General features: G+C 41.9%; 1 protein-coding gene across 1 annotated transcript; it reads right to left on the bottom strand.

The window, feature by feature from the left end:
- Positions 1–124: 124 nt before the first annotated feature.
- Positions 125–26676, bottom strand: LOC101607607 (eukaryotic translation initiation factor 1A). Its single transcript, XM_045134433.1, has 2 exons — positions 26588–26676; positions 125–1858 (listed from the first exon to the last, which is right to left on the bottom strand). Exon 2 carries the CDS (start codon positions 1648–1650, stop codon positions 1216–1218), a length of 435 nt encoding a protein of 144 aa, XP_044990368.1. The 5' UTR covers positions 1651–1858; positions 26588–26676; the 3' UTR covers positions 125–1215.
- Positions 26677–26797: the final 121 nt, after the last annotated feature.

Raw genomic sequence — 26797 nt, forward strand, 5'->3', positions numbered from 1 at the left:
GAAGGACAAAGAAGGGCAGTGGAAGGGGATTATGACCATGGCACACTGTGTTTATTTGTGTGTATGTGTGTGTAGTAAATAAAGTTTAAAAAAACAAAAAAAGAAGAAAACTCTCACAATGAACTAGAAACTATCCACCCATTTATTGAAGGAATAATTCTGTTACAACATAATGAGTATTATTAAAGATAAAGCAACACCTTATGCCAACATATTTTTTTGTTTATTTCTAGTCCTGTGAATCTTCCACTTAGAAAACAGAAGTCACCTTTTCTTTAACTTGTGGCTCCTTTCCCCTTAACCTAAGCTTCATTTAAGAAAGGCTTACAGAATTACAAAATTAACTTTTCATTTACACTTCGCATTTGAGTTATTTATAGAGTCCAAAACTGTGAATGAAAATAAAATTACACATTTTTTTACATACCTACTTTGCAAAGCAAAATATATTTTATGCACCATTAAAAACTTATCTTGTTTGAAAAATTTTCTATGTAAATATTACAACATATTTATTTCTCCTCCCATTTTCTATTTTTGGACATACCTTAAGAAAGCAAAAATTAAAAAAATTGTCAACATTATATTCATATTTCTAATGTCAAGATAATTGTTATTACCAAGTGTTCAATTTCTGCAATGACTAATTTTACAAACTCAAAACTGCTACTGTTAGGCATTGCACTTAGAAACTGCTTATTTTGGATGGTGGCAACGTGAAGGACAAAACGAATGGGAGTGTTAGCATGAAAATACGCATCACAACATAGGAAAATAGCCCCGTTTCTTTTCTGACTCCAGATGCAGATTTATGTTATTTTTAAATTGGAAGAAGACTCAAAAGAACATGCAGAAAATTAGAAGATAAAGAATCTAAACAACTATGGTATACTGCAAACCATGACAATAACAAGGCAATTAATGCATACATTCATTTGCTAGAAATGAAGTAGTCACAAACGAATGGCATTTTTTCTTTCTTTTAACAGTGGAATTAGTGTTTTTTTCTGCCAAGTTCCATAACATCTAAAGAACAGTGTTAACGTGTCATTTCAGATGTATCAGCATCTTCAGTTTTCAAAGAGACTTTAACAAATAATTTTTAGAAAACATATTAACCTGCTATAACAAGCCATTCCCATGCTAAATGGAGTTTTATTCTTAACAGTTGAAGGCCAAGATCCTAACTTCAGAAAACATGGACTACAGCACAGGCTAGATATCATCAATGTCTTCATCGTCATCTCCAATATCATCAAACTGGATTTCATCATCATCTCCGGGACCAAATGCATCCGTTTCATTGATCTTGGCATGCTCTGGAAGTTCTCCATATGCCTTCAGACTTCTAGCTTCATCTGCATTATACTTTAAAATTACATCAGCTTTGTTATCTTGATAGTCTCGTAGACCAATCAATATAATGTCTGAAGTGTTTATCCAAACTTTCTTCCTTAGTTTTCCTCTGATATGGCACAACCGCCTCACACCATCAAAGCACATGGCTTCTAAGCGTCCATTCCCCAGCATCTTGACTACCTGCGCATACTCCTGCCCATCCTCTTTAAACACGAGCTCTCTTTTCTCAGATTCGTTTTCATTTTTACCCCTACGCCTGTTTTTGCCTCCTTTACCTTTATTCTTTGGCATGGTGGCAACAGCAAACAGTGGGTTTAGAGCAGGAGGCTACTTTCTGATGGCAGCTGTGATTCTCTTCCAAGAGCTACCGCTTGAATGCGCAGGCTAACGTTATCTGCTGACGGGAGATCTGACGCGCTGTCCAGCTCCCGGAGCTTCCGGGTAGACCGCGAGTACACACGATCCACAGCAGGAAACCGTGCTCTAGCAGCTGTGGGTTCTGTTAGGGGTAAAAACAATTATTTTTTTAAGCAAAAGTTTCTTGTAAATATTAGGTCATTGAGGAGAAGAGAATAAGCTGGGCCTTCTCTAGGCTACTTTATACTACATGGAATTCAACTTTCAGCCTTTGTCCAGCCTCGGATTACGCCATTTCATGAAACAACAGTGTTGACTCTGTTTTGCCTGTAAGTACCAAAAAGAATAACTCTGTATCTTATTTACACGAGTAAACAGCCATGTGCCAGCACCAGGAGTCACAAACTGAAGTAATTTGGGCCTGTAAGAAATGACACCTGAATATACTAGCATACTAGAAACCTAAATCAAATGAGCTGATCACCTATGCAGATGCAACCTCCTCACCTATTCATTAAAAAGGTGCATCCCAAGACCAAACTGTAGTGACATGTTACTAGCTAGCCATGTCCACTTGTCACAAGCCACCTGCAGGAAAACTGCTCTGTCCCTGGGCTCCTACTCAAGTTCAGTTTGTCCTGCCCATGACAGCCCACTTCAATGTGACCGCTGAAATGGGCTGCCATCAAGACCTGTATTTGACATCACTGTTCCTGAATAGCTGGTTGGTGGTTTGTAACCCTTCTTCAGACCTTTCCTTGTTCCTGCATCCGCTGTGTGTCGTCAGACTTAAGGACAGCCTCTCTGAACTCTGCAGCTTCTTTAATCCCCCCCCCTTTTTTTAAAAAAAAAAGTACGTTAAAAAATTTATTTGTAAGTGGGGAGGGAGTTGGGGGAAGGAAGAGAAAAAGAGAGGGAATGGGTGTGCCAGAGCATCCTGCCACTATAAAGGTATGCGCTTTACATGGGTACTTGGGTACTGAACCTGAACCAGCAGGCTTTACAAGCTAGTGCCTTTAACCACTGAGCCACCTGGCTAGCCCTTTAACCCCTTCTTAACCATCCTATCTCTCACACACACATTATGTGATGTGCAACATGGAATCTTATAGTTAATGTTACTGATTGATATGGCAATAAAAGAACTTGTACTGTCAAGAGCCAGCTATCAAGCAAATCAGGATTGCTCAGCAAATTACATCCAATGAAATTGATGTCGTTTATAAATTTATTGTTAATACTTTTTTTTGTTTTTTGGTCTTTTGACATAGTGTCTCACTCTCGCCCAGGCTGACCTGGAACTCACTATGTAGTCTCAGGGTGGCCTCAAACTCATGGCGATCCTCCTACCTCTGCCTCCTGAGTGCTGGGATTAAAGGCGTCCGCCACCACGCCCGGCATTTGTTAATAAATTTTGACATTATAGAAAGACATAATAAATGTATCTATCTTTATTTCTGACATACATGTCCATGACTGATATTCCTGAGAGAGTATAGATAAAAGTTTTTCAGTTCTTTAAAAAGTACTTTTATTTATTTATTTATTTCCAAGTGTGTGTGTTGGGGGGGGGGGCATACCAGGGTCTCTTGCTGCTACTAACGAATGCTAGATGCCTGCACTTCTTTTTGTGTCTGGCTTTACATGGGTGCTAGGAAATCAAACGTGGGCCAGTATGCTTTGCAAATTGGTAAGCCATCTCCCTGGTCTTAATTTTTTAGTTCTTAAGGTGACTTTAGATGTAGTTTTTCATTTTCTGAGACAGGATCTCACTCTTTAGCTGAAACTTGCCTGGAACCTGTGACTTTCTTAATACTAGCATTGTAGGTATCAAACACACCATATGTGGGGTTTGAGAGATGGGTTAGTGGTTAAGGCACTTGCCTACAAAGCCAAAGGATACCGGTTCGACTCCCCAGGACCCATGTAAGCTAGATGCACAAGGCAGCACATGTGTCTGGAGGCCCTGGCGTACTCATTCTCTCTTATATCTGCCCCCTCTTTCTCTCAAATAAATAAATTCTATTTTTTTAAAAAGCCATGTGATTAGATGTAGTCTTATTTGAAATTGCAACACTATTTCAGTATCTATAAATCCACTTTGCTATCAGCATTGAGAATAAATGAACAAAGCAGCAAACCAAAGTCCTATCAGTTGTTTGCTGAAAAATGATTTTAGCATCTCTTAAGAAGGAAATACAACTTGCTTTGTCCAGTCCAAGAGGGGAATCAATAACCAGTCATCAAAACCACAGCAACAGCACTTGCTGCCTGAAGGCGGCAGGATTATTCTTTTCTTTTTTTTCTTTAGGTAAGGCTTCACATTAGCCCAGGCTGACCTAGAATTCACTATGTAGTCTCAAACTGGCCTTGCACTCACAGCAATCCTCCTACCTCTGCCTCCCGAGTGCTGGGATTAAAGCTATGCCCACCACAACTGGCTAGCACTATTCTTTTCATTGCCTCCTTCAGGAAAATGTACATTTCAGGGAGGGAGGGAGGAAGAGAGAGAGAGAGAGAGAATGGGCCCACTAGGGCCTCCATCCACTGAAAAAGAACTCCAGACAAGTGCACCCCCTTGTGTATCTGGCTAACACAGGTCTTAACTGCTTAGCTATCCCTCCAGCCCAAAAATGTACATTTCATTATATAGGACTCTGGAGGGAAAAATTAACTCAACCCAGTTATTTACATCTCTAAAGCTATGTCCTATTAACTACTGATAAGAATTAACTAGATTTGATGCCAAAATTCACTCTACTAAAACTGGAAGTGAAAACTGTTCACAATAAAACTTTAGGCTTTCTTAGCAGCATGCGAAGTCTGCCAAAAGCCTCACAGAATCCATTCAGCATCCATTGTGTAGGAATGCTGGGCTATTCTCTGGAGGCCACATTCATGAGTTGAGGGCACACATAATGGCTGTAAGCCAATGGGTCCGTCTGGGAACAGATCACAGGGTGAAATGGAATTAGCTCAGCATTTGTTCTGCTGGCTCTTGGCATTGCTGAGATTTTATGTCTTTTATTCATAGATTCTGTGCAGGAAGTTGGGATAACATTCAGAAGAACTGAATTCTAAGTATTTGAAAAAAAAAGCAGTTTCTAAGAACCCTAGTTTTTGTGTGTGTGCGCGCGCATCCTGATTATGCTCCTAAGTGTAAATGTCATCTTGGCAGCCTATAAGAGTGAGCAATTGTTCTAAAAAGCTCTATTTGCATTATAGACACTGAATGTACATGGGCTCTGTAAGATAATTTTATTCACCTCACATTTAAATTTAAATCACTAGCCACTGGGCAGCCCAATGTTCCAGGTAGAAATGCAAATACTATATAAAACTTTATATATGTGAAATAACAAGCATAGATCTTAAAAGGAAGAACCCCATGTGTACCGTCTTAGGGAAACCTATTCAGAGATCTTGTGAGCAGCTAAAGAAAAGTTACTTAAAAAGCAGTTGCTACAGATCCTCTGATGGGTTAACTGTCAGGACAATTTGAGTTGCAAGTACAGAAATCCAGAACAAATTTAGTTTATGCAAAAGAGTTCCTTGATTATGGGTCCAACCACTCTGTTAGATTCAGGGCCTCAACAATATTAAATTATAACAGCCTCTCTTACACGGTTCCACCTTCTCCATCTATGGTCATGCTTTCTTTCATGTTGACTTAGTTCTAGGAAACCTATTCCTCTTATGCTAGAAAGCTGGCCATCAGCAACTCCAGGCTTAAGCCAACCAAGCTAGAATTCTCAAGGAATGAGTGCCTTCTCAGTAGTTCAAAACAGGTCGTGTGAATGACACTGATGGTCTGCCTAGGCATATGCCCATCCTGTACCTCTCCTCTGTAAGGTTGTTTTATACCTGCTCTGTATCATAGGTCCAGCACAGAACAAAGGAGTTGGGTCAGGACAATCTCAGGAAGCATAACCCACATTTAATCAGCATATGCTAGAAGTGGTTCCCCCAAAGGCTAAGTGGCGTGTCATTAGCAAACCCACAGGGAAAGGATTACTGGTCAGATAAACGTAACAGGTTGTAAGAACTGGATTCAAGTTTAAGTCACTTTTAGTGACAAGATGTTAATGCAAGAGTTTGTGTATAGGGCTGGAGAGATGGCTTAGCGGTTAAACGCTTGCCTGTGAAGCCCGGTTCGAGGCTCGGTTCCCCAGGTCCCACGTTAGCCAGATGCACAAGGGGGCGCACGCGTCTGGAGTTCGTTTGCAGAGGCTGGAAGCCCTGGTGCGCCCATTCTCTCTCTCCCTCTATCTGTCTTTCTCTCTGTGTCTGTCGCTCTCAAATAAATAAATAAATAAATAAAGAGTTTGTGTATAAATAAGAAGACAAGCTAAAGAGTCTTCATGGAGAAATCAGCAAAGTTCTTAGTTATTCCTGTAGTCTAATGGTTACTATGGGACAAAACAGTCACTTCAGACACTGCCATGTCACAGCCAAGAGAGGACTCTGGCAGGCTTCCCTCTGTGGAACTTGGCCACTGTGGTGCTTGTTTCTGTAGCTACTAACTCATCTCTTGTTTTTTGCTCTTTCTACTGTCCAAAAGCTTCTGTTACTGATTGCTGCCTATGAATTTCTCCTGTGCTATTTATTTCATATTATATTAATTTCTGTTTTCAGTAATTTCTATTTTTCTCTTAGAATTCCTCTATGGTTCTTTTTCAAAACCATTTTTTTTAGTTTAATAACCTCATTATTTCCCCATCTTTCTTTTCTAATGTGTGCAATTTAAAGGTGTAAGTTATGCTCTCAGTACCACATTGCTGTGCACACACACTACTTTCTATGTCATTCAGTTCTAAGTATAATTCTCATTGGAATGTTTTTCTTTATCCCATGATTTAATTGCTATGAAGGTTTACTTTACACAAAACATCTGTGGTGGTTTGAATGAAATGTTCCCTATAGCTTCCTGTGTTTTGAATTCTTGGTCCCCAGCTGGTGGCAATTTGAGATGTGGAGCCTTTGCTAGAGGAGGTCTGTCCCTATGGGCCAGACCATGAGGTTTATGAGGCCAACTCCAAGCCCAGTACCGAGACTACTTCCACTTAGATGTGAGCTACCTTTCTGCACTACCATGTATGATGAAACTTCCCCTCAAGACTATAAGCTGAAGCCCTTTCCTCCGACCAGCATTTTTTATCCCAGCAGAGAGAAGGTAACGAGTACAAAATATTTTTTTTAAAAAGGTACAGTGGAGTGGGCTGTTGCTGCAACAGGCCTGCCTATGTGCTTTTTGGTCTTTGGAACTGCTTTAAAAGAGGAGTATGTAAAGATTCTGAACTCTGAATCAAGAGACTTTGCAATGCAACAAACAGTTTATTTGTGTGTGCACGCGCACGTATACACTAGGGCCTTTACCACTGTAAATAAATCCAGACACATGCATCACTTTGTTCATTCTGCTTTATGTGGGTTCTAAGGAATTGAACCTGGGATGACAGGCTTTGCAAGCAAGTGCCTTTAACTGCTGAGCCATGTCCCCAGCCTGATTTTTTTTTTAAAGTTACCAAAGATAGTACTTAAGTAGCCTAATGGCTCAGGTTTGATTCTCAGTACCCACATAAAGCCAGATGCACAAAGTGGTGCATATGTGTAGAGTAGGCCTTGAGACTCCCAGTCTCTCTCACGCTCTTTCACATAAATAAATAAACAAATAAAAAAATATAAAGAGAGGCTGGAGAGATGGCTAAGTGGCTAAGTCACTTGTCTACAAAGCCTAAGGACTCAGGTTTGACTCCCCAAAACCCATGTAAGCCAAATGCACAAGTGCATGTGCACAAGGTGGCACATGCATCTGGAGTTTGACAGCAGGGGCTTGGAGCGCCAATTTTCTTTCTCATGAAATATATACATATATATATAAAACTTAAATATTTTAATAGCTTGATATTCATTAAAAGAATACAGCTGATCTTTGCATGCTGACCTTACATCCAGTAATTCAACTAAGAGTAGAAATTGTTATTATTGTGTTTTTTTTGCTTTTTTGTTCTGTTTGTTTTGTTTTTCGCAGAAGGGTCTCGCTATAGCCTTAAACTCATGGCAATCCTCCTACCCAGGCCTCCTGAGTGTTCAGATTAAAGGCATGTGCCACCACACCAGGCAAAGTTTTATTATTCACATGGAGGGCGAATAGTTGGAATTTTATAAATGTGTATTTACAAACTGCTATTAATTTTGATGCCTAATATTTTATCAACTTGAAATCACATGAAACCATATAAAAACTTTTTTCCAGCCAGGCATGGTGGTGCACGCCTTTAATCCCAACACTCGGGAAGCAGAGATAGGAGGATTGCTGTGAGTTCAAGGCCACCCCAAGACTACTGAGTGAAGTCCAGGTCAGCCTGAGCTAGAGTAAGACCCTACTTCAAAAAACCAAACCAAACCAAACAAAAAAAAAAAAAAAATTTTTCCTTTCTGTCTTTATTAAGTTATCTCTCACAGAAGATAGAACATATTTTACATGATTTTTTATTTAGTTGTAAGAATTCCTGGAAGGGAAAGGTAGCTCAGCAGTTAGTACTTGATTTCAAAGCCTGATGGCCTCGATTCCATTCCCTAGCATCCACAAAAAGCCAGATGCAAAGTGGTGCACGCATCTGGAATTCATTTACATTGACAGGAGGCCCTGGTACGCCCACTCTCTGCCCTCCCTGTCTGCCTGCCTCTTTGTCGTTCTCTCTCAAATAAATAAATATTTTAAAAAGAATCCTTTATATGGTCTACATAGAATTCCATTGTCAGATATATGATTTCAAGTAATTATATCACTAAGTCTTTTCATCTTTCTCAATGGTGTCCTTTGAAGCCCAGAGGTTTTCACTTGTGAAAATCTATTATATTTCCTTTGGTTGCTTCTGCTGTTGAGTTTTCTATCTAAGAACCTCTTAGTACTAGGAGGCATGAGGAACTGTCTATGTTTCCCTATGGGTTTTGCTGCCTTAGGTTAACATAGGGAGGATGGAATTCAACTTCATCATTTACATCTGACTTCCCACTGGTCTGAGCAGTATTTATTGAAAAGACTTTTGTTTCTTCCACTGAATTGTCTTGGCACTCTTGTCGGCACTTCTGTTTTCTGGCACAATTCGCTGTAGTTGTTAAGAATTTTATTTCTGGCCTCTCAATTCTGCTCTCTGCTGATTTATATATATGTCTATCCTTATGCCAGCATCACATGCTGCCTTAATTTATGCAATAAACTTTGAAATTATGAGGTACGGGTCAGTCAACTTTGTTCTGTTTTTTCTTTGCCTGTTTGAGATCCTTCACACATGATTTTGATATCCTTATATTTTATCTGTCAATTTCTACATGACAACAACTAAAATTTTGGTAGGAACTTCATTTGATCTATAGGTAACTTGATTTAAAATTTCTTTTCTTTTTTGGTTTTTCCAGGGAGGTCTCTAGCCCAGGCTGATCTGAAATTCACTATGTAGACTCAGTATGGCCTTGAACTCATGATGATCTTCCGACCTCTGCCTCCCAAGTACGCTGCGAATAAAGGCATGCAGGGCTTTGATTTAAACTTTTAAATGTTTGTAACATGATAGGTTGATCTCTAGGCTCTACAAACAAGATGTTATTTACATTATTTTTGTGGTTCAGAATTAAGCAAATATTATTAACAAAAATTTTATTAAGCTGCTATACTATTTTGTTGTTGTTGTGACCAAATACCTGACAAAAAGTAATTTAAGGACGGGTTTATTTTAGCATATAGCTTGACGTTCTAAGGGATCACAGTGGGGAAGGCATGGCAGCAGGAGCTTAAGGCAGCTGCTCACCTTCAGTCCACAGTGAGAAAACCATACGAGCCTGTGGAGCTGGCAGGTTGGAGCTACATAACCCTTTGGAGCCCAGGAGAGCCCGTTCTGAGTACCAGATGCCAGACACAGAGATGCAAGATTGGGACTGTAACCTTGAACCAAAGTAAGTTACTTATTGTCAGATATTTGGCCACAGCTATGAGGAAGTAACCAATATATATGTTTTTGTCAAAGTAACAAGAAAAGTAATACAGGTACTGTTTTGCTACAGACCAGAGCAGGTTTATTTAGTGCTGTGATAAAAACAGTGAGAAGCTGGGCATGGTGGCACACACCTTTAATCCCAGCACTGAAGGGGCAGTGGTAGGAGGATCGCTGTGAGTTTGAGGCCACCCTGAGTCTACACAGTGAATTCCAGGCCAGCCTGGGCTAAGGTGAAACCCTACCTTGAAAACCCAAAAACAAAAACAGGATTTCCCAAACTAAGTTCTGTAGCTATGAAACAAACTGACTGTGCACAACATCCATCTAAGCCATACTGTGTCACTCCTGGGGCTCAGTGGCAAGAAAATGTAACAAAAACAATGACACTCATGCTGTCTTTTGTGGAATAAGTGATAAAGTCCTAAATCCTTGAACAAATTAACATCACAATTTTCTATAGAAAAGTAAACAGGTCTATTTAAGTTAGATAGCATGTCTATAACCTCAACACTTGAGAGGTTAAGGAAAGAGTTTATGGGCAGCCTAGGCCCAATAAGCCTGAGTTACATGGCAAGATCCTGCTGAGAGAGGGGAGAGGGAACAGAGCAAAGGAAGGAGAGGGACGGAGAGAGATTAAAAAGCCAGCACAGCTAAATGAGCAGCCACTGGATAAGCAATATGAACAACTGAGAGAGAAAAACCATGAAAACTCACAATAAGCTTCAAGAAAACCCACTTACTGGGTCGTTTATACTCTTCAACTGCTTTGAGAAACACCCAAATGGTTGCCTACAATCTGCTGACTACTCACTGCTACTGACAGTGGTTCTTTCTAAAAGTATGCCCCAAGACCACAGCACCAGCATCCCTAATAACACAGAAATGAAAGTTCCCAGGCTTTAACCCAGACCTGCAGGCTTAGTGCAAACAATGTTCCCATGGTTCACAGCCTCCAAAGGATTCTGACACGCCCTGAAGTCCAAAGAAGCTCTGATCACAAACGCAGTGCAACCTCATGCCTACCAGCTGGACTGTGTCCTTACCAAGAGGTTGCTGTTTGCTCTCACACCTGCTCATGCCAGTTGCCTTTGCCTCTCTACTTACAGAGTTTAATTATTATGCATACCAGCAACACATGGGGCCAATAGGAAGAGAAGAGAGTTGCTATTTCTACAAGAAAAATACTGAATCAGTGAAAAGCAATTTTTTTAAAAGACAGGCATTGAATAGACAGTTTTTGTATTCTGTTTACATAAGTGGCATCGAGAGATCATAGAAAATGGATGTGGTTTAAGCCAAAAGTACAGATTAAAGCATCCTATAGTCAAAGAAAAGGCTTTGTAGTCTATACAAAAAACTTGGCCACTCTACCACATTGGCCATTAAAGATGATGGCAGAGAAAAAAAAAAAAAAACTTGGCAAATAATTACATATCTATAAGTTTAAAAATTGTTTTAAGGTATATGTGTATTTATTCTTGTACTTTCCTGTAGTGGCTTGATTCAGGTGCTCCCCCATAAACTTAGGCATTCTAAATGCTAGATTCCCAGCTGATGCAGATATGGGGACTAATGCCTCCTGGAGGAGTGTATTGTTGGGGTGGGCTTATGGGTGTTATAGCCAGTTTCCCCATGGCAGCGTTTGGCACACTCTCCAGTTGCTATTGTCCACCTTATGTTGGCCAGGGGGTGATATCCACCCTTTCCTCATGCCATCATTTTCTCCTGCCATCATGGAGCATCCCCTCAAGTCTGTAAGCCAAAATAAACCCTTTTTTCCCAGAAGCTGCTCTTGGTTGGGTGATTTCTGCCAGCAATGCGAACCTGACTGCAATATTTTCCATTTTACTTTTTTTTTTTTGGTCTTTATTGGCTGACTTCTGAACTGCCCTGTGTGGGTAAGAGAGCTTCCTCACTTCAACAGTAAGCCAGCACTGAGAACACCACAAACTGCAGGAAGCCACAGGCTGCCACTCACTGCTCCCCACACAGGAGACCCATTGATCCAAACCTCTGCCTAACCTAGCCAGCTGAGACAAGCCAACAGGGCACCCAGGAGGTGGAGCCTGAACATTCCGACAAGGAGAAAAATAAATTAAGACGGTATGATCAGGACTTTTAAGACATTTGGGACACTATGAAGAAATCAAACCTAAAAATTTGGTGCACAGAAGAATTTAAAGGCACAGTAGGTATTTTCAACAAAATCATGAAAAAAAAGTTCCCAAAGTAAGGGAAAGAGATGCAGGACAATAAAGAATCAGAACATCAAGTAGACAGGACCAGAAAATAAACAGCCTCCCTTTGAAGGAGGATGGGGAAAGCTAGTCTTTTTTAGGTGGTTTCAGTTAGGGGTTGAGGCTCAAGGAGAATCATGAGGTGCCAGTTTGTCCTGGCCCTAGAAACTCTTGGCAAAAGTGTCTGTTGAGAGTGATCCATAGCTCCTCATGCTGCTCACAGCTGATTGCACTACCTGGGTGGGCTGACTCTCAGGTTGGGCCTCCAACTTTGTCAGCCAATCAGGTCTTCTCTTTACATACCCGAGCTTTCAGCTCCAGCCTTTCTTCCCTCAGGCCAGGCCCCTGAGGGTGTGCGGTTCTCCCTCTGTTCTTACCCTGGGCAGCTACAACACACAGGAGTCTGGCCTCTACTCCCACCCAGCCTGGGTGGGTGGAGTTGGGGACAACATAGCATTGTTTCTTGATCTACACTTTTCTGCTCCCCTCTGCTTTATAGTTTTGGTGTAACTTTTCACTTTAATTACATGTATGACTTTTCTATCATCTCTGAACCTACCATGTTGTGTACTTTCTCTAAACTTGGGTATCCATGGGTATAACTCTCATTACGTATTTCCTCTCTGAATCTCTTGGTCTCTGCTTTGAAATGTGCCCTCTCAATATTTTTCCTGAGCCTGTTTGTCCTCTTAACTGCCATGTGGGTTCCTCCCAGGTTTCCCTACAGAAGCTCCTAGATTCTGCTTTTCACATGCCTAATTTCTCTTCAAAAGCATCAGTCTCTCTCATGTCCACATGCTTGTAGCTTTACCCTATTTCTCTTTAAAAGCCTCAGTTTCTCAAGTCCACACGCTAATAGCTCTATTCCAGTTTCTCCCCCAAAGACCCTCAATTTCCTTGGTGTTGATAGTTTTCCTCCTCAGGAAAGCACATGGCAGGTACCACGTGTGTCTGCTGGCTGAGCTTCTCTACATATACATCTCAGTTCTGCTTTCCATGTGCTAACAACTGTTCCCATCCTTTTCTAAAGACCTCAATTTCTCTTAAATGAACCCTGTACACTATACAGTATTTCCATGATAGCACGTTTACTAAACCCCACAATTTGTGATTCCTTAATCAAATTAATAATTTACAATTTATCCTTTTTGAGTCCATCTTTATTAATTCTTTATTATAGCTATGACAGAACCCAAAACTTGGGGTTCATAAATTCTGGAGGACCCCTCCTGAACCCCAAACTCTGTGATAGTTTGGCAATTTGGGAAGTGGAGCTTTGCTAGGGGTGGACCATGGTGATTTATTAACCCTAGCTAGCCTGTGTTTAGCACACTTTCCTGCTGTTGCTGCCCCCATGATGTGGGCCAGGAGGTGATGTCCAGCCTGTGCTACACCATCTTTCCACTCTCATCTTGGTGCTTCCCCTTGAGTCTGTAAGCCAAAATAAACCCTTTCTTCCCACCCACTGCTTTTGGTCAGATGCTCTGCGCCAGCAATGTGAACATAACTGCAACAACTACAACTACAGACCAACAAAAGCATAGTGCAAGAAGCAAGAGAGGCACCGAGTCACTGAGAAAGTCTGTCCCATGAGAACAACAAAGTGCTCAACACCAACTTTAAAAGACAAGAGAACTTTAAATGATGTATTTTAATTTCTGGAAGACAACAACTAATTATTCTATCCAGTAAAGAGATCTGTCATAATTGAAGGAGAAAGAAGAAGTTTCCATGATAAAAACTGGCTAAAACCAGGCATGGTGGTGCACACCTTCAATCCCTGCACTTGGAAGGCAGCAGTAGAAGGGTCACTATGGGTGCTCCTCCTGATAACAGCACTCCAGGTGTCAAGCCAGGTCCCTGGGGGAACAGATCAGACCTAACTATAGTAGTACTAGATAATAAAGCAAAAGGCAGGCACATTCCCATCTTAAAAAACTATTTCCTCAAAGTACAGTATAGAACTCTAAACCTCTATTGTGACTACTAGTCACTTAAAAAAAATGCCAAATATAACAACTGTTAAATTGACCACCTCTGTATGTTTTTTATTAAATTAAGAAAATGAACAGGAAAAATTAGGATCCTGAAAATTACAAGAGCAACATAAGGCACGTTTTGTACTAGAGAATCCAGACCCTATCTTGTCCCACCCCCAAATCTCTAAAATCCAAGGAACTGCAAGAACTTATTAATTCACACCATAAAAATCTGGAGAATGCTAATACAAGCGGATTTCTGAAGGTTCCTGGAGGTGCATTCATTGACCTGGGCTCAGGCAATCAAATGTGTGAGCCTGTCACAAATGCCTGGCATGCTGAGGGACTGGAAGTAGGAGGGTCACTATGGGTGCTAAAAGGTAGCAATTCACTTTCTTGAGGTTGAGGAGGGAATGCGACATTACAAGATGTCTATGCCAAGTGGACTGTTATAAGCATTCTTCCTACCCACCTGTCCTGCATTGCAGCCCAGAAGACTCATTCACCCTACCATAGTTACATTAATGGGAAACACATTGGAACTATTTAAGCTTGCTTTAATCACGTCCTTAATAAGGTGGGAAATGCTGACTAAAAATGGATTCCTGGGGCTGGGGATGTAGCTCAATGCTACAGGGCATGGTTATCATGCAGAAGGTCCTGGGGTTGATTGATTAGCACTACCACTAGAAAAAGGGACAGGGAGAAAGAGAGGCAGGGAAGGAGGGAATTGGCTCTCTTTGGGAATAGGAAGAGGGTCCCCCAAAACACTGACCAACAAATAAGACTCTGATAATTATAATAGGCAGCAGAATGGGTTGGGTAATTAGTACTACAAAAAGGAATTTGAGAGCCGTGTGTGGAGGTACATACCTTTAATCCCAGCACCCAGGAGGCAGAGGTAGGAGGCTCACTGTGAGTTTGAGGCTAGCCTGAGAATACATAGTAAATTCCAGTTTAGCCTGGGATAAAGTGTGACCCTATTTTTGGGGGGGGGGGGAGAAAGGAAGGAAGGAAAAAGAAAAAAAGGAATTTGACTGTGCACTTAATGGAGCTGTGGAGAGTAAGTAGCCTTTACAAAGGACACTCAAACTAGGCATCGTCTGCTCCATTCAGTAAGACCATGGCTATTACCCTCCCCCTACATTAAGCTAAGAGACACTGTCTTCTCATTGTTCCCATACCAGTTACATAAATTGGACAGACAAGACACTACATGTTGCAAGCTCTCAGTCAGCTCAAGAGCTAGTCCTTTCCAGTTGCTTCCTACCTGCATCACATACCTAGAACTATTCCTCAACACTTGCCACTCATTTTCCCCAAGTAATACATCACTGAAAATAAAAAGATAATCACCTTTCATTCAAGGTACTCTACAGCAAATATTATTGTCTGAAGGTACTATACAATAAAAAATGAGTTTGGGTGCCTTGCATTTACATAATTATTCATATTCTGTATCATTCTACCCATCCCATCAATGAATATTAATTGAGCATTTATTATGTGCCAAATATAGGTGGCAAGAAGTTGTCTGCCCTGTAAGGTGGTAGAAAATGAAGAGTAAGAGTAAAAAATAACTGACTTGGTATTTCAAACACTTAACACAGTGCCTAGAAAACTCAGATGTTCATTTGTATAGTGACACTTTAATGTTCTCCAAGAACAACTGCTTCTACACCAACTTACTTTGTACCAACAGTATTTTTCTGCCTCAAGTGCCGTCTCACACTGTTCACTCTCCCTATACCCCAGTCACTCTTGGCCAGTATCTTTTTACCTCCTCTGTACTGACTCATCATCTCTCCCTACTCCAGCCAGTCAATTATCACAAGACACACTAGTCATCAGTCAACCATTACTAGACAAACTACTTTATTTCTGGTCATGGCCATCTTTGAATTGGTCTCCTCATTTCTGTATCTGTGTCATGAGTCAAATCTGTACCTACAAAACATTCATTTTACAATAGACTTTCAAATAGGTCTTTTTTCAAATGACTGTGTGTATGTGTATGGCCTCACACATGGAGGTTAGAGGACAACCCCACGATTGTCTGCCTCCTTGTCTGAGAGACGGTCTCTCCCTTGGTAGTGGACGCTCCTGGGAAGGCAATACTAGCTTGGGGATTCCTTCTCCTCCCACTGCTGTAGGTGCATGGGGATTGCAGATGCATGTGCAACTGTGCATCTGACTTTATTGGGTCTTAGAGATCCAGAGTGGTTAGTAGATGTGCAGAGCAAGTACCCCAATCGACACAGATCCCAAATCGACCTTTTGATGGTTAAAAATTTTCAATGTTTCTACATTGCCCTAGGAAAAAACCTAGGTCCTTTAATGTGACTTTCCGGAAGCAGTTGTTGATGTGGTTTTGTTATACATTCCCTAAAAATCCCTTCTCATTCTACATCTGATTTTTATGTCTTTAGCAAACTTAGCTCAAGTAGTTTAACTGTGCTACTGAAAACAGAATATAGCATTTGTGGCTGAACAGAATTAGAAAGAAAGTGAGCCAGTTGTGAAGAGCCATGCCTTTAATCCCAGCACTTGGGAGACAGAGATAGAAGGATGGTTGTGACCTCAAGGCCACCCTGGAACTAGAGAAGAAGTTCCTGGCCAGCTTGGGCTAGAGTGATACCTATCTCAGAGGAAAAAACAAAACAAAACAAAAAACACCAACCAAACAAACAAAAAAATTACAACAAAAAAAATTTATTGAAAAGTGAATAGCACCACCTGGTGGCTATAATGGTGTTGGAGTGATGAGGGAAAACAATCTTAAATCCAAGTGCCCAAACTTCTATTACTCTCAACATTTTGGAAAATGAAATTGTTTTTTCTGAATGGTAGTGTTTAGTACTGTCTTACACTTTCATTTTGTAACACAAAAAATGGTTTTCTGAATGATGGTGTATTTATTTCTGTCTTAAAGTTCCATTTCACAACACAAAAATTTTCAAACTTGGATTTAAAATACTGGCTCAATACCATGTTCATAACCTGGAATCTTCTGTGTGTGTTGGATACGTGTTTGTGAAGGAGAAAACTAACTCCTTTTAGACAGTCTCGGTTAGAAACTGAAGTCCAGAAAGAACCAGCAGATGCCAACCCTCCTTGGCAGGAATGGGACTCATGTCTCATCTACAACCGGCTAGTGTCCCTTGTTGCTCACAGTGCAGCATGCTACCTAGGTGGGCTGGCTCTGTGGTCTTCCCCTTACATACCTGAGCATGACTAAAAAACACATTTTCTGTACTATAAAGACTGTGACCTCCTTCCTGTCTCTGCCTGCTTCTCCTTGCTCTGGGCACAAGGATAAATGTGCATCTGGCCTCCCCTGCCCACCAGGCTAGCTGGGTGGAGGGGAGAGCATAATGCTGCTTCTGCCTGTCTCTGTTGTACAGTTTGAGGTAACTTCTCACTTTAATCACATGTATGACTCTCCTCTGGTCTACACTATAATCGACCCTTTGGAAATGAACGACCTCCCTTGCACTTGGGGTCTGCCATGCAGAGGCTTCACGAGGCCTAGGCCTGCTACCTGTGTAGCCTCTCTCAGCTCGGGGTGGCCGTGAGCACAGCCCTCTTCATTACTCATTTCTTATTGAAATTTCTTGGTCACCGCTTTGGTATTTTCCCTCTACTACTTTTCCTTAAGCTCCTACCATTTGCCCTCGTAACTTCCTTCCACAGGGAAATGAACCTGGGTCCTTTGGCTTTGCGGGCAAGTGCCTTCTCTGCTAAGCCATCCCTGCAGCCCTCGTTTGTTTATTTTGAGACATGGTCTTACACTGAGTCTGATTCAACTAAAGAAGCTGGCCACAAACCCCAGGGACTCTTTTCTCAACAAAACTACCTCTGTGATTATAAACATGCACCACCATTTCATGTGGGTGCTGAGGATCTGAATCAGGTCCAAGACCACAAAAGCTTAGATCTTAACTGCACAATGTTGAGGAATGTAGGGATGTCAAATTAATTTTTAAGTTTCAAGTTTATTGCATACCATGGAAAAATGGTATGCTGAAGAAGTGAGAAGGGAGGCGGAGACTGAATACCCTGGAAGCTCACAGGCCACCTAGCCTGGTGAACAAAGTGAACAAGACAATGCCTCAAACAAGGTGGAAGGTAAAGACCAACAAAGCCCTCTACCCACACACTGCAGCATGCAAGGACCTGCATACACACACACGGACACTGCTCACCTGACTGCATACATTTCCCCAAATTTACTCTTAAACAAGACCTGCTACAATGAACTCACAGGCACCCACCAGCTAACATAAGCACAGTGCCTTACACATTTGAAGGCAAGGATGCAGAATGCACTGCAGATCTATCTCCAACCATTTCTACATGAGTTTCTGTTCTCCTTGGAAAAAAGGTTGTACATTATAGTTAGACTCTATTCTACATTATTAAACTTATAAGGACTTACGTTCCACACTCCAGATCCCACATAGGCCAGACGCACAAAGGTGAGGCAAGTGCAAGGTCACACGTGCCCACTAGGTGGCTGGGAGGATGGCTCAGCAGTTAAAGGTTCTTGCTTGGAAAGCCTGTAGGCTTGGGTTGGATTCCCAGCACCAATGTAAGGTGGCACATAAATCTGGAATTCATCTGCAACAGCAAGAGACCCTGGCATGCCCATACATACACACATATGAGTAAATTAATTTAAAAATTGATGAATGCATCAAGTGTTATATTACTTGATCACTTGTGCTTCAAAGTTTTATTTTATTATGCAGATACACTTGGTGATTTTGATACAAATGGAAGAGTACTGCCAGGCATGGTGGCATACACCTTTTTAACCCCAGCACTCAGGAGGAAGGAGGAGGATGATTGCCGAGAGTTCAAGGCCACCCTGAGACTATATAGTTAAGATAGTGAATTCTAGGTCAGCCAGAGCTAGTGTGAGACCCTACCTCGAAAACACAAAACAAATTTATTTATACACACACACACACACACATATTTCTCAGATTCAGATGAGGAATTCAGGCTCTTTGTATTAAATATGATAACATTTCTAGTGCCCATCCTCTTACACTATGTGCTGCCAAAATAGGGGATTGCCATCAACAAATGGCAAATGATTCATCCAAGAATTTCCCTTATCTGTGTCTGATACTAACACAGGCCAGTTATACCCCTCACCTCATCCTAAGCTTTGTCCTTTGCAATTTCTCTGATCTCATATTAGTTCTACTCTGATTATATAATCTGTTCTAATATTCTAACGTGCACTAATAAGGGAAGTCAGCTAAAGGAAATTTTTTTTTCTCTTAAATTGTGGCCTTTTCAGAGAGAACTGTATAGCATCACTATTGCACTCCAAACACTGTTGTGTGTTGTACAAGCATTTCCTATTAAGTCCTCTTGGCCAATTATAATCATTCCAATTTCATGGATAAAGAAAATTGGGATCTAAAAGGTTGGGTAATTTGCCTAGGCCAATGTTACTAGAGAATATTAATCAACCTGAACTCAAAGACTATATTTAGGTCAAAATTTCCATTGCTGTGTTTTTCTTAGAAAATGAACAAGCCAAGGTTTAATTTTTCTGTTCCAATCTTTTGCAGTAAAAGTATATAGTTGACATAAAGAAGATATGAATTTGCATATTTTATGAGACTTTTACATGTGATAATCCTGGGAAATGAGGAAAAGATAATCTAGAAAAACTTTAAATACAAAATTTATAGATTATGAACCCTCCGAGGACAAAAATTTTTAATTAATGCTGTCTTTATCAAAGGGAGTGGGTTGAGTGAAAAAAAAAAACTGAACAAAAATGTTGCCTCATCCCATCCTACCTTTGGCCAAGTGTCTACAACCCATTTATATTATTTAAATCTGTTAAGGTGGCTGGAGAGATGGTTTAGTGGTTAAGGCACGTGCCTGTGAAGCCTAAGGACCCAGGTTCAATCCCCAGTACCCATGTAAGTCAGATGCACGAGGTGGTACATGCTTCTAGAGTTTGTTTGCAATGGCTGGAGGCCTTGCTGTGCTCATATTTTCTCTCTTTCTCTCTCTCATAAGTAAGTAAGTAAATAAATAAATCTGTTAAACTGTAAATACTGTTCCCTGCATAGAGAGATTAGCAAGCCACATTTTGAGAGCAAAAGGATGAAGCAGCAGCAGTATTCCCTTGTATCCAGGGTGCTCTGAGCCCTGGGCTTGTGAGGGGAAGCAGCGGCTCGCCAGTCATTCAAGCTGGGACCACTACGGATACGGCGCAAGTTCCTGGATGGCCTTTCCGTTTTCACTCAACACCCATTCCTTCCCGTTTGTGTTTGTTACCTAAAGACCTCAACTTCCAGCACCCACACAGCACCCACAGTCTCCTATGAGTTTCCTCAGTTACATATGTACATACAAATCTGTTCTATAACCTGCCTGTTTGTTCAGCTTTCTACCAATTCTGTCTCCCTAATGGAGCGCTGTCTGCATTTCAGGTCAGAAATTGTTGGGGTTTGCTTTCACTATGTGTGGTCTTTTGTGTTTCATGCAAAGTGTTCAATTGTTTTTCTAGTTCTGAGAAGACCTCACTGAAACTATGATGAGAATTACACTGAATCTGGGCATTGCTTCTGATATTACCAATTTTACACTGCCATTACCTTAGATATCATTATATGCATCCCAAAGATTTTTCTGTGTTTTGTCTTTGTTTTTGAGGGTATAACTCTAGGATGACCTGAAATTCACTTTGTAACCTGGTCTAGCCTTGAACTCATGGAGATTCTCTCACTTCAGTCTCCAAAATGCTGGGATAAGGTGTGTGCCACTATTCCTAGCTCCAAAGATTTAAAAATAAATTTGTAATTATTGTAATGTTTGACTTGTAAATTTATTTTATACACTTACACATCTTACAAGGTCACACAAAAATTTATCAGAGAAGGGGCTTCACAAGTAGAAAAAGTTTAGTCCCTGTTCTCTAGGGTTTGTTTGTTTTTCAAGGTAGGTTCTCACTCTAGCCCAGGCTGACCTGGAGTTCACTGAGTAATCATAGGGTGGCCTCAAACTCATGGCGTTATTGCTACCTCTGCCCCGAGTGCTGGAACTAAAGATATGCACCACTACACCTGGCTCTTGCAGGGTTTTTTGTTGTTTTGTTTTTGTCTAGCTTCTATTATTAAGGTTCTCCCATGTAGCCCTATACTGGACACTTGAGGTAATTCCAGTTGGGAATGCTTTTCCTGTCACCATAACAAATACCTGAGATAATCAACTTATAAAGAGGAAAGGAGTGTTTTGGCTTACACTTTTAGAGTCTCCAATTTATGATTGGCTGACTCAATTGCATTTGGGCCCGCGGTGAGGCAGCACGCCACGGAGGAAGCATATAGCCAATCACAACCACTCATGGCCAAGGAGAGAAGGAAAAGGAAGAAAAGGGAAGAAAGAGGAATGGCCGCAATGACTAAAAAGCTATGGCTAGGCCCCACTCCTTAAAGGTCCCACAGTCTCCCAACAGGAGGACACTTAACATCTGAACTATAGTGGGATTATTGAAAGCTCTGAGTTTAAATATTTTTGTCTATGTATCTTAACATACCTGTGCAGGGTTTCTATAAGCATTAGTTCTCACACTTCTTGGTCTCAGGATCTTAAAAATCCAAAGTTAAAAAGTAATTAAAACATTTAAAATAAAAAAAAATTGAGATCCGAGACATTTAAAATATTTATCAAGCCGGGCATGGTGGCGCACGCCTTTAATTCCAGCATTCGGGAGGCAGAGGTAGGAGGATCGCCATGAGTTCAAGGCCACCCTGAGATGACAGAGTTAATTACAGGTCAGCCTGGACCAGAGTGAGACCCTACCTTGAAAAACCAAAAAAAGAAAAAAAAAAAATTTACCAAATAATTTAAAATAACAAAGTCATTAGATGTTACTTCATGTCCTTAGGTTCCTGTAACAAATAACCACAAACCCAATGGCTTAAAACAAAAGAAATTTATTCTCTCCATTTGTGGAAGCCAGAAATCTGAAATGTTGGCAGTGTTAGTACCATCTGGAGGAAAAGCTGTTTCAACCCTGCCCTGGCGCCGCGTGGCTGTGGACCATCTTTTAAGTTCCTTCCCTTGTGACACGCACTGCTCCAATCTGTACTGGTGCCTTTATGTTCTGTTTGCGTTTCAAATGTTCTCTTTTCTCTTAACTAGTTATTGATTTTATGGTTCACACTAAATCTAGAATAATCTCATTTAGAGGTTTTTGTTTGTTTGTTTGTTTTGGTTTTCACTGTAGGGTCTTACTAGAGCCCATGCTGTCCTGGAATTCATTATGTCATCTCAGGCTGGCCTCAAACTCATGGTGATCCTCCCACCTCTGCCTCCAAAGTGCTGGGATTAAAGGCATGAGCCACCACACCCAGTTTGGAAATTCTTAATTTAACTACATCTACAAAAATCCTACTTCCAAATAAAGTCACAGGGATGGGAATAGGATTTACAGATTTTTTTTTAAAAGGGAATCCAATCCATTAAATGTGTTTACATAATACCTGTCATGATAAAGTATAACTACATTTTCCAAGTAAAAATTTAATGAGAATGACATACCATATGTTTTTTATTACTCTTTCTTGAGACCCACAAAGGTTTTCCCAAGTCTCCAGGGGTTTTAAGATAGTTTAAGAACTACTGGCCTTAGGCAAATTTTCTAAAATATACATCTAGTGTGGTATTAAATATACAAAAAGTGCCAGGCATGGTGGTCCATGCCTTTAATCCTAGCACTCAAGAGGCACAAGTAGAATTGCTGTGAGTTCAAAGTCAGTCTGGGACTACAGAATGAGTTCCAAGTCAGCCTGTGCTACAGTAACACACTATCTCAAAGAATTTAATTGGGCTGGAGAGATGGCTTAGCGGTTAAGCACTTGCCTATGAAGCCTAAGGACCCTGGTTCAAGGCTCGATTCCCCAGGACCCACGTTAGCCAGATGCACAAGGGCTCCACGCATCTGGAGTTCGTTTGCAGTGGCTGCAGGTCCTGGCACACCCATTCTCTCTATCTGCCTCTTTCTCTCTCTGTCGCTCTTAAATAAACCAAATTTTTTAAAAAATTTTAATTTAAAAAATATATATGAAAAGTGGAATTTCCAGGCCATGTATATTATACATATATCCGTATCTTCTACTTTATTACACAATGTTGTATCTTCCAAAGTGATGGTACCAATTTAGATTTCCACTAGCAGTATATAAGCAATTTCACTGCTATATATGCTCAACAATATCTATCACTATTATACTTTATGGGGAGAGATATTGAGTGTGGATGTGTCAGGACCTCCTGCCTCTACAAACAAACTGCCACTTTAAGGAGCAGCCTTACATGGGTACTGAGGAACTGAACCCGGGTTGTTAGGCTTTGCAGGCAAGCGCCTTGACCACTGAGCTCCTTGCACCGATTTTAATCTTACTCATTTTTTTTGTTTGTTTGTTTGAACAGACAAATTGAGAACTAGGGCATTGTATGATTAAACCCCGGGTTCTTGGGCATTCTAGGCAAGTGTTCTAACACTCTGAATCATGTGTCTCTGAAGCTCCAAGGTTTGCTTAAAAGAGCAATGTTACCTGCCCAAAATCAAAGCCAACATAACTCACACTTTCTGCTTTCAAGTTGCTTCTGCCCCAGTTCTCAGAAGGTGCACTCTATTCAATCTCCTCCAGGTTAATTAAGGACTCTGACGTTAGGCCCAATTCTTTTCCCCACTGCAGAAGTTTTGGGAGCCCAGGCCAAAGCATTCTTGCATCTCTCTCACACTCGCCACCTCCCCATCCTCTCACTCACTTCCCATTCCCTGCCTGACTTCTACATGCCTCTATTTCCTTCTCATAAGTCTCTCTCCTTATCCACTGCTCAAAGAAGCCCACCCTGGTAATTTATCTAAAACAAACAAACGGGCTGGAGTGACGGCTCAGCAGTTAAAGATGACTGTTGGGGACCACCCTTAAAGAAATCCTTCATCTTTCCCTTACCCCCTCCTCCAACCCTGCTGCATTCTGGCTAAAGAATAAACATTCTGCTCTGCGCCTGCAGTATCAAGGCCCCTGAGTTTTGACTTCTCAGAACAACCACAATGTCTCTGGCCTGAGGCCAAGAAGAGTTTGTAACCTTCCACCACCTAGGTCGCCCCCCTCCCATATGATCCATGCCTTGTGCAAGAAGATTCTGTACTGTCTCACCCTCTACTCCCCTTACCCCTCCCCTACCTAAAACTGACTTTAAAAGATGAGCCTTCTGGCTGAATAAACGACTCTCGACAAGCATTGGTTTGCCTGAGTCCATCCCCGTCTCTCGCCCATTTTCTTCGCAGGCTAAGGTCCTCCTGGTGCCCTCACGAATAACTAGGTCCCGCTGGTCGGGGCAAGTGGCGCCCAAACGTGGGGCTCAGGCACGGACCTAGTCGGACGGAGACCACTTAACTAGGTCCCGCTGGTCGGGGCAGATGACTACTTGCAAAGCCTGATAGCAGACGTTCTATTCCCCAGTGTCCAGACAGAGCCAGATGCACAAAGTGGCGCATCTGGAGTTCATGGACAGTGGCACGAGGTCCTGATCCATCCACATATACTCTTTTCCTCTCCTTTCCTCTCTTAAATGATTAAAAAAAAAAAAAAAAAAGGCTGAGCTTGGTGGTGCCCACTCCCATCCCCCACTTAATCCCAGCGTTTGGGAGGATCACTGTGAGTTTGAGGCTCACCTGGTGCTACAGAGTTCCTGATCAACCTGGGTTAAAACAAGACCCTGCCTCGGGGGAAAAAAATTCTTGAGGCCAGCCTAGGCTAGAATGAGACCCTACCTCAAACAAACAAAAAAAATTGATATGCATTCCATGTATCAAAAGTGTATAATGTCCTACAAGAAATATCACATGTTAAAGTATTTTTAAAATACTTTATTTATTTACTTACTTACTTATGAGAGAGAGAATGAGAAAATGGGAGCACCAGGAGTCTCTCCTACCACTAAAAATAAACTCCAGACCCATGTGCCATTTTGTGCATCTGGCTTCATGTGGATACTGGGTAATCAAATCCAGGCCACCAGGCTTTACAAGCAAGTGCCTTTAACCATAGAAACATCTCTCCAATTCTACTTGCTTATTTTTAAGCATTCCAAAACACACCAGTGGTGTGATCACTGGCAAGTCAGTCAGGTTTTATTTTGATCTTTAATTCCCTACTTATTTTGATCCTATTTTCCTAATCAGGAAAATAGGCACAACTAGGCTGGGAAGGTGGCCCTCTCTTGGGTTCCATTCCCCATTACTTACATAAAGCCAGATGCACAAAGTGCCAAAAGCATCTAGAGTTCGTCTGCAGTGGCAAGAGGCACCAGTGTGCCCATATTCTCAATCTCTCTTAAATAAGTAATAAAAAAAATGGATTTTAGCCGGGCGTGGTGGCGCACGCCTTTAATCCCAGCACTCAGGAGGCAGAGATAAGAGGATCATCATGAGTTTGAGGGACCCCTGAGACTAGACAGTGAATTCCAGGTCAGCCTGAGCTAGAGTGAGACCCTACCTCGAAATAACAAACAAAAACATACATATATAGCTGGGCAAGGTGACGCATGCCTTTAACCCCAGCACTCGGGAGGCAGAGGTAGGAGGATCACCGTGAGTTTAAGGCCACCCTGAGACTACAGTCAGCTAGAGTGAGACCCTACTTCAAAAATCAACACCACCAGTATATATACATATATACACACATATTTAATTTACTTTATACACACACACAAACACACACACACACATATACAAAGTAAATAAAAAAAATAGGCACAACTACTTTGAAAAAAGCTCCTGGGGAAAGGGCTCGGCGGGTAAAGGCGCTTGCTTTGCTTGCAAAGCCTGAAGTTCCGGATTCAATCCCCCAGTACAAACTGGCACATGCGTCTTGAGTTCGTTTGCAGTAGCAGAGACCCAGGCATGTTGGTGTTCAATCTCTCCAAATAAATAAAATTATTTTTAAAAAAATCGGGCGTGGTGACTCACGCCTTTAATCCCAGCACTCGAGAGGCAGAGGTAGAAGGATCGCCGTGAGTTCAAGGTCAGCCTGAGACTAGAGCGTGAATCCCAGGTCAGCCTGGACTATCAAAAAAAAAAAAAAAAAAAAAAAAAAAAAAAAAACAGGCCTCTTTAGGGCTGGAGAAATGGCTTAGCGGTTAAGGCGGTTGCCTGAGAAGCCCAAGGACCCAGGTCCGATTCCCCAGGACCCACGTTAGCCAGATGCACAAGGTAGCGCACGTGTCTGGAGTTCGTTTGCAGCGGCTGGAGGCCCTAGCGCCCATTCTCTCTCTTTCTCAAATAGATTTTAAGAAGCCTCTCTAGTAATTACCACGTGCCGACCACGCTTCCAAATGCTTTCCCCAGATAATGAAAACCCTGAAACCAGCCGTCTTTGCAGCAGCTGCAATCATTACAGTTTCTCAGAGGCGGAGACACGGGTGTCGCAAAGCGGGAGACCAGAACTCCCGCAAGTCGGCTCTCTGCCCGAGCCGCCTCCTCCGTACTATCGGTTACATGAAAACTCCCCTTGAGAAAGAGCCACGCACGCTGCCGTCAGTCCTGAGCGCCCTCGGGGGGCACGTGTGCTCCGGGATCCCTCAGAACTTGCCCAAGCCCAGCACTCACCCAGACAAAAGGCGACAGCACACGTTCACACTCGCTGGCCGCCGACGCAGCCGCCGCCGCCGCCGCCGCCGCACACGAGCGCGACGCTCCGCTACTAGGCAACGGCCGGCCACGCCCCTTCCGTCCGTCCCTGCGCTCGCTTCGCCCTCGGGCCACGCCCCTTCCGTCCGTCTCTGCGCTCGCTTCGCCCTCGGGCCACGCCCCTTCCGT

The sequence above is a fragment of the Jaculus jaculus genome, chromosome 14, assembly GCF_020740685.1.
Source record: "Jaculus jaculus isolate mJacJac1 chromosome 14, mJacJac1.mat.Y.cur, whole genome shotgun sequence".
NCBI classification, from domain to species: domain Eukaryota; kingdom Metazoa; phylum Chordata; class Mammalia; order Rodentia; family Dipodidae; genus Jaculus; species Jaculus jaculus.

What these genes read in the sequence shown, in the direction of transcription:
- LOC101607607 (XM_045134433.1), bottom strand. Translation starts at nt 1,650, where the DNA reads ATGCCAAAGAATAAAGGTAAAGGAGGCAAAAACAGGCGTAGGGGTAAA.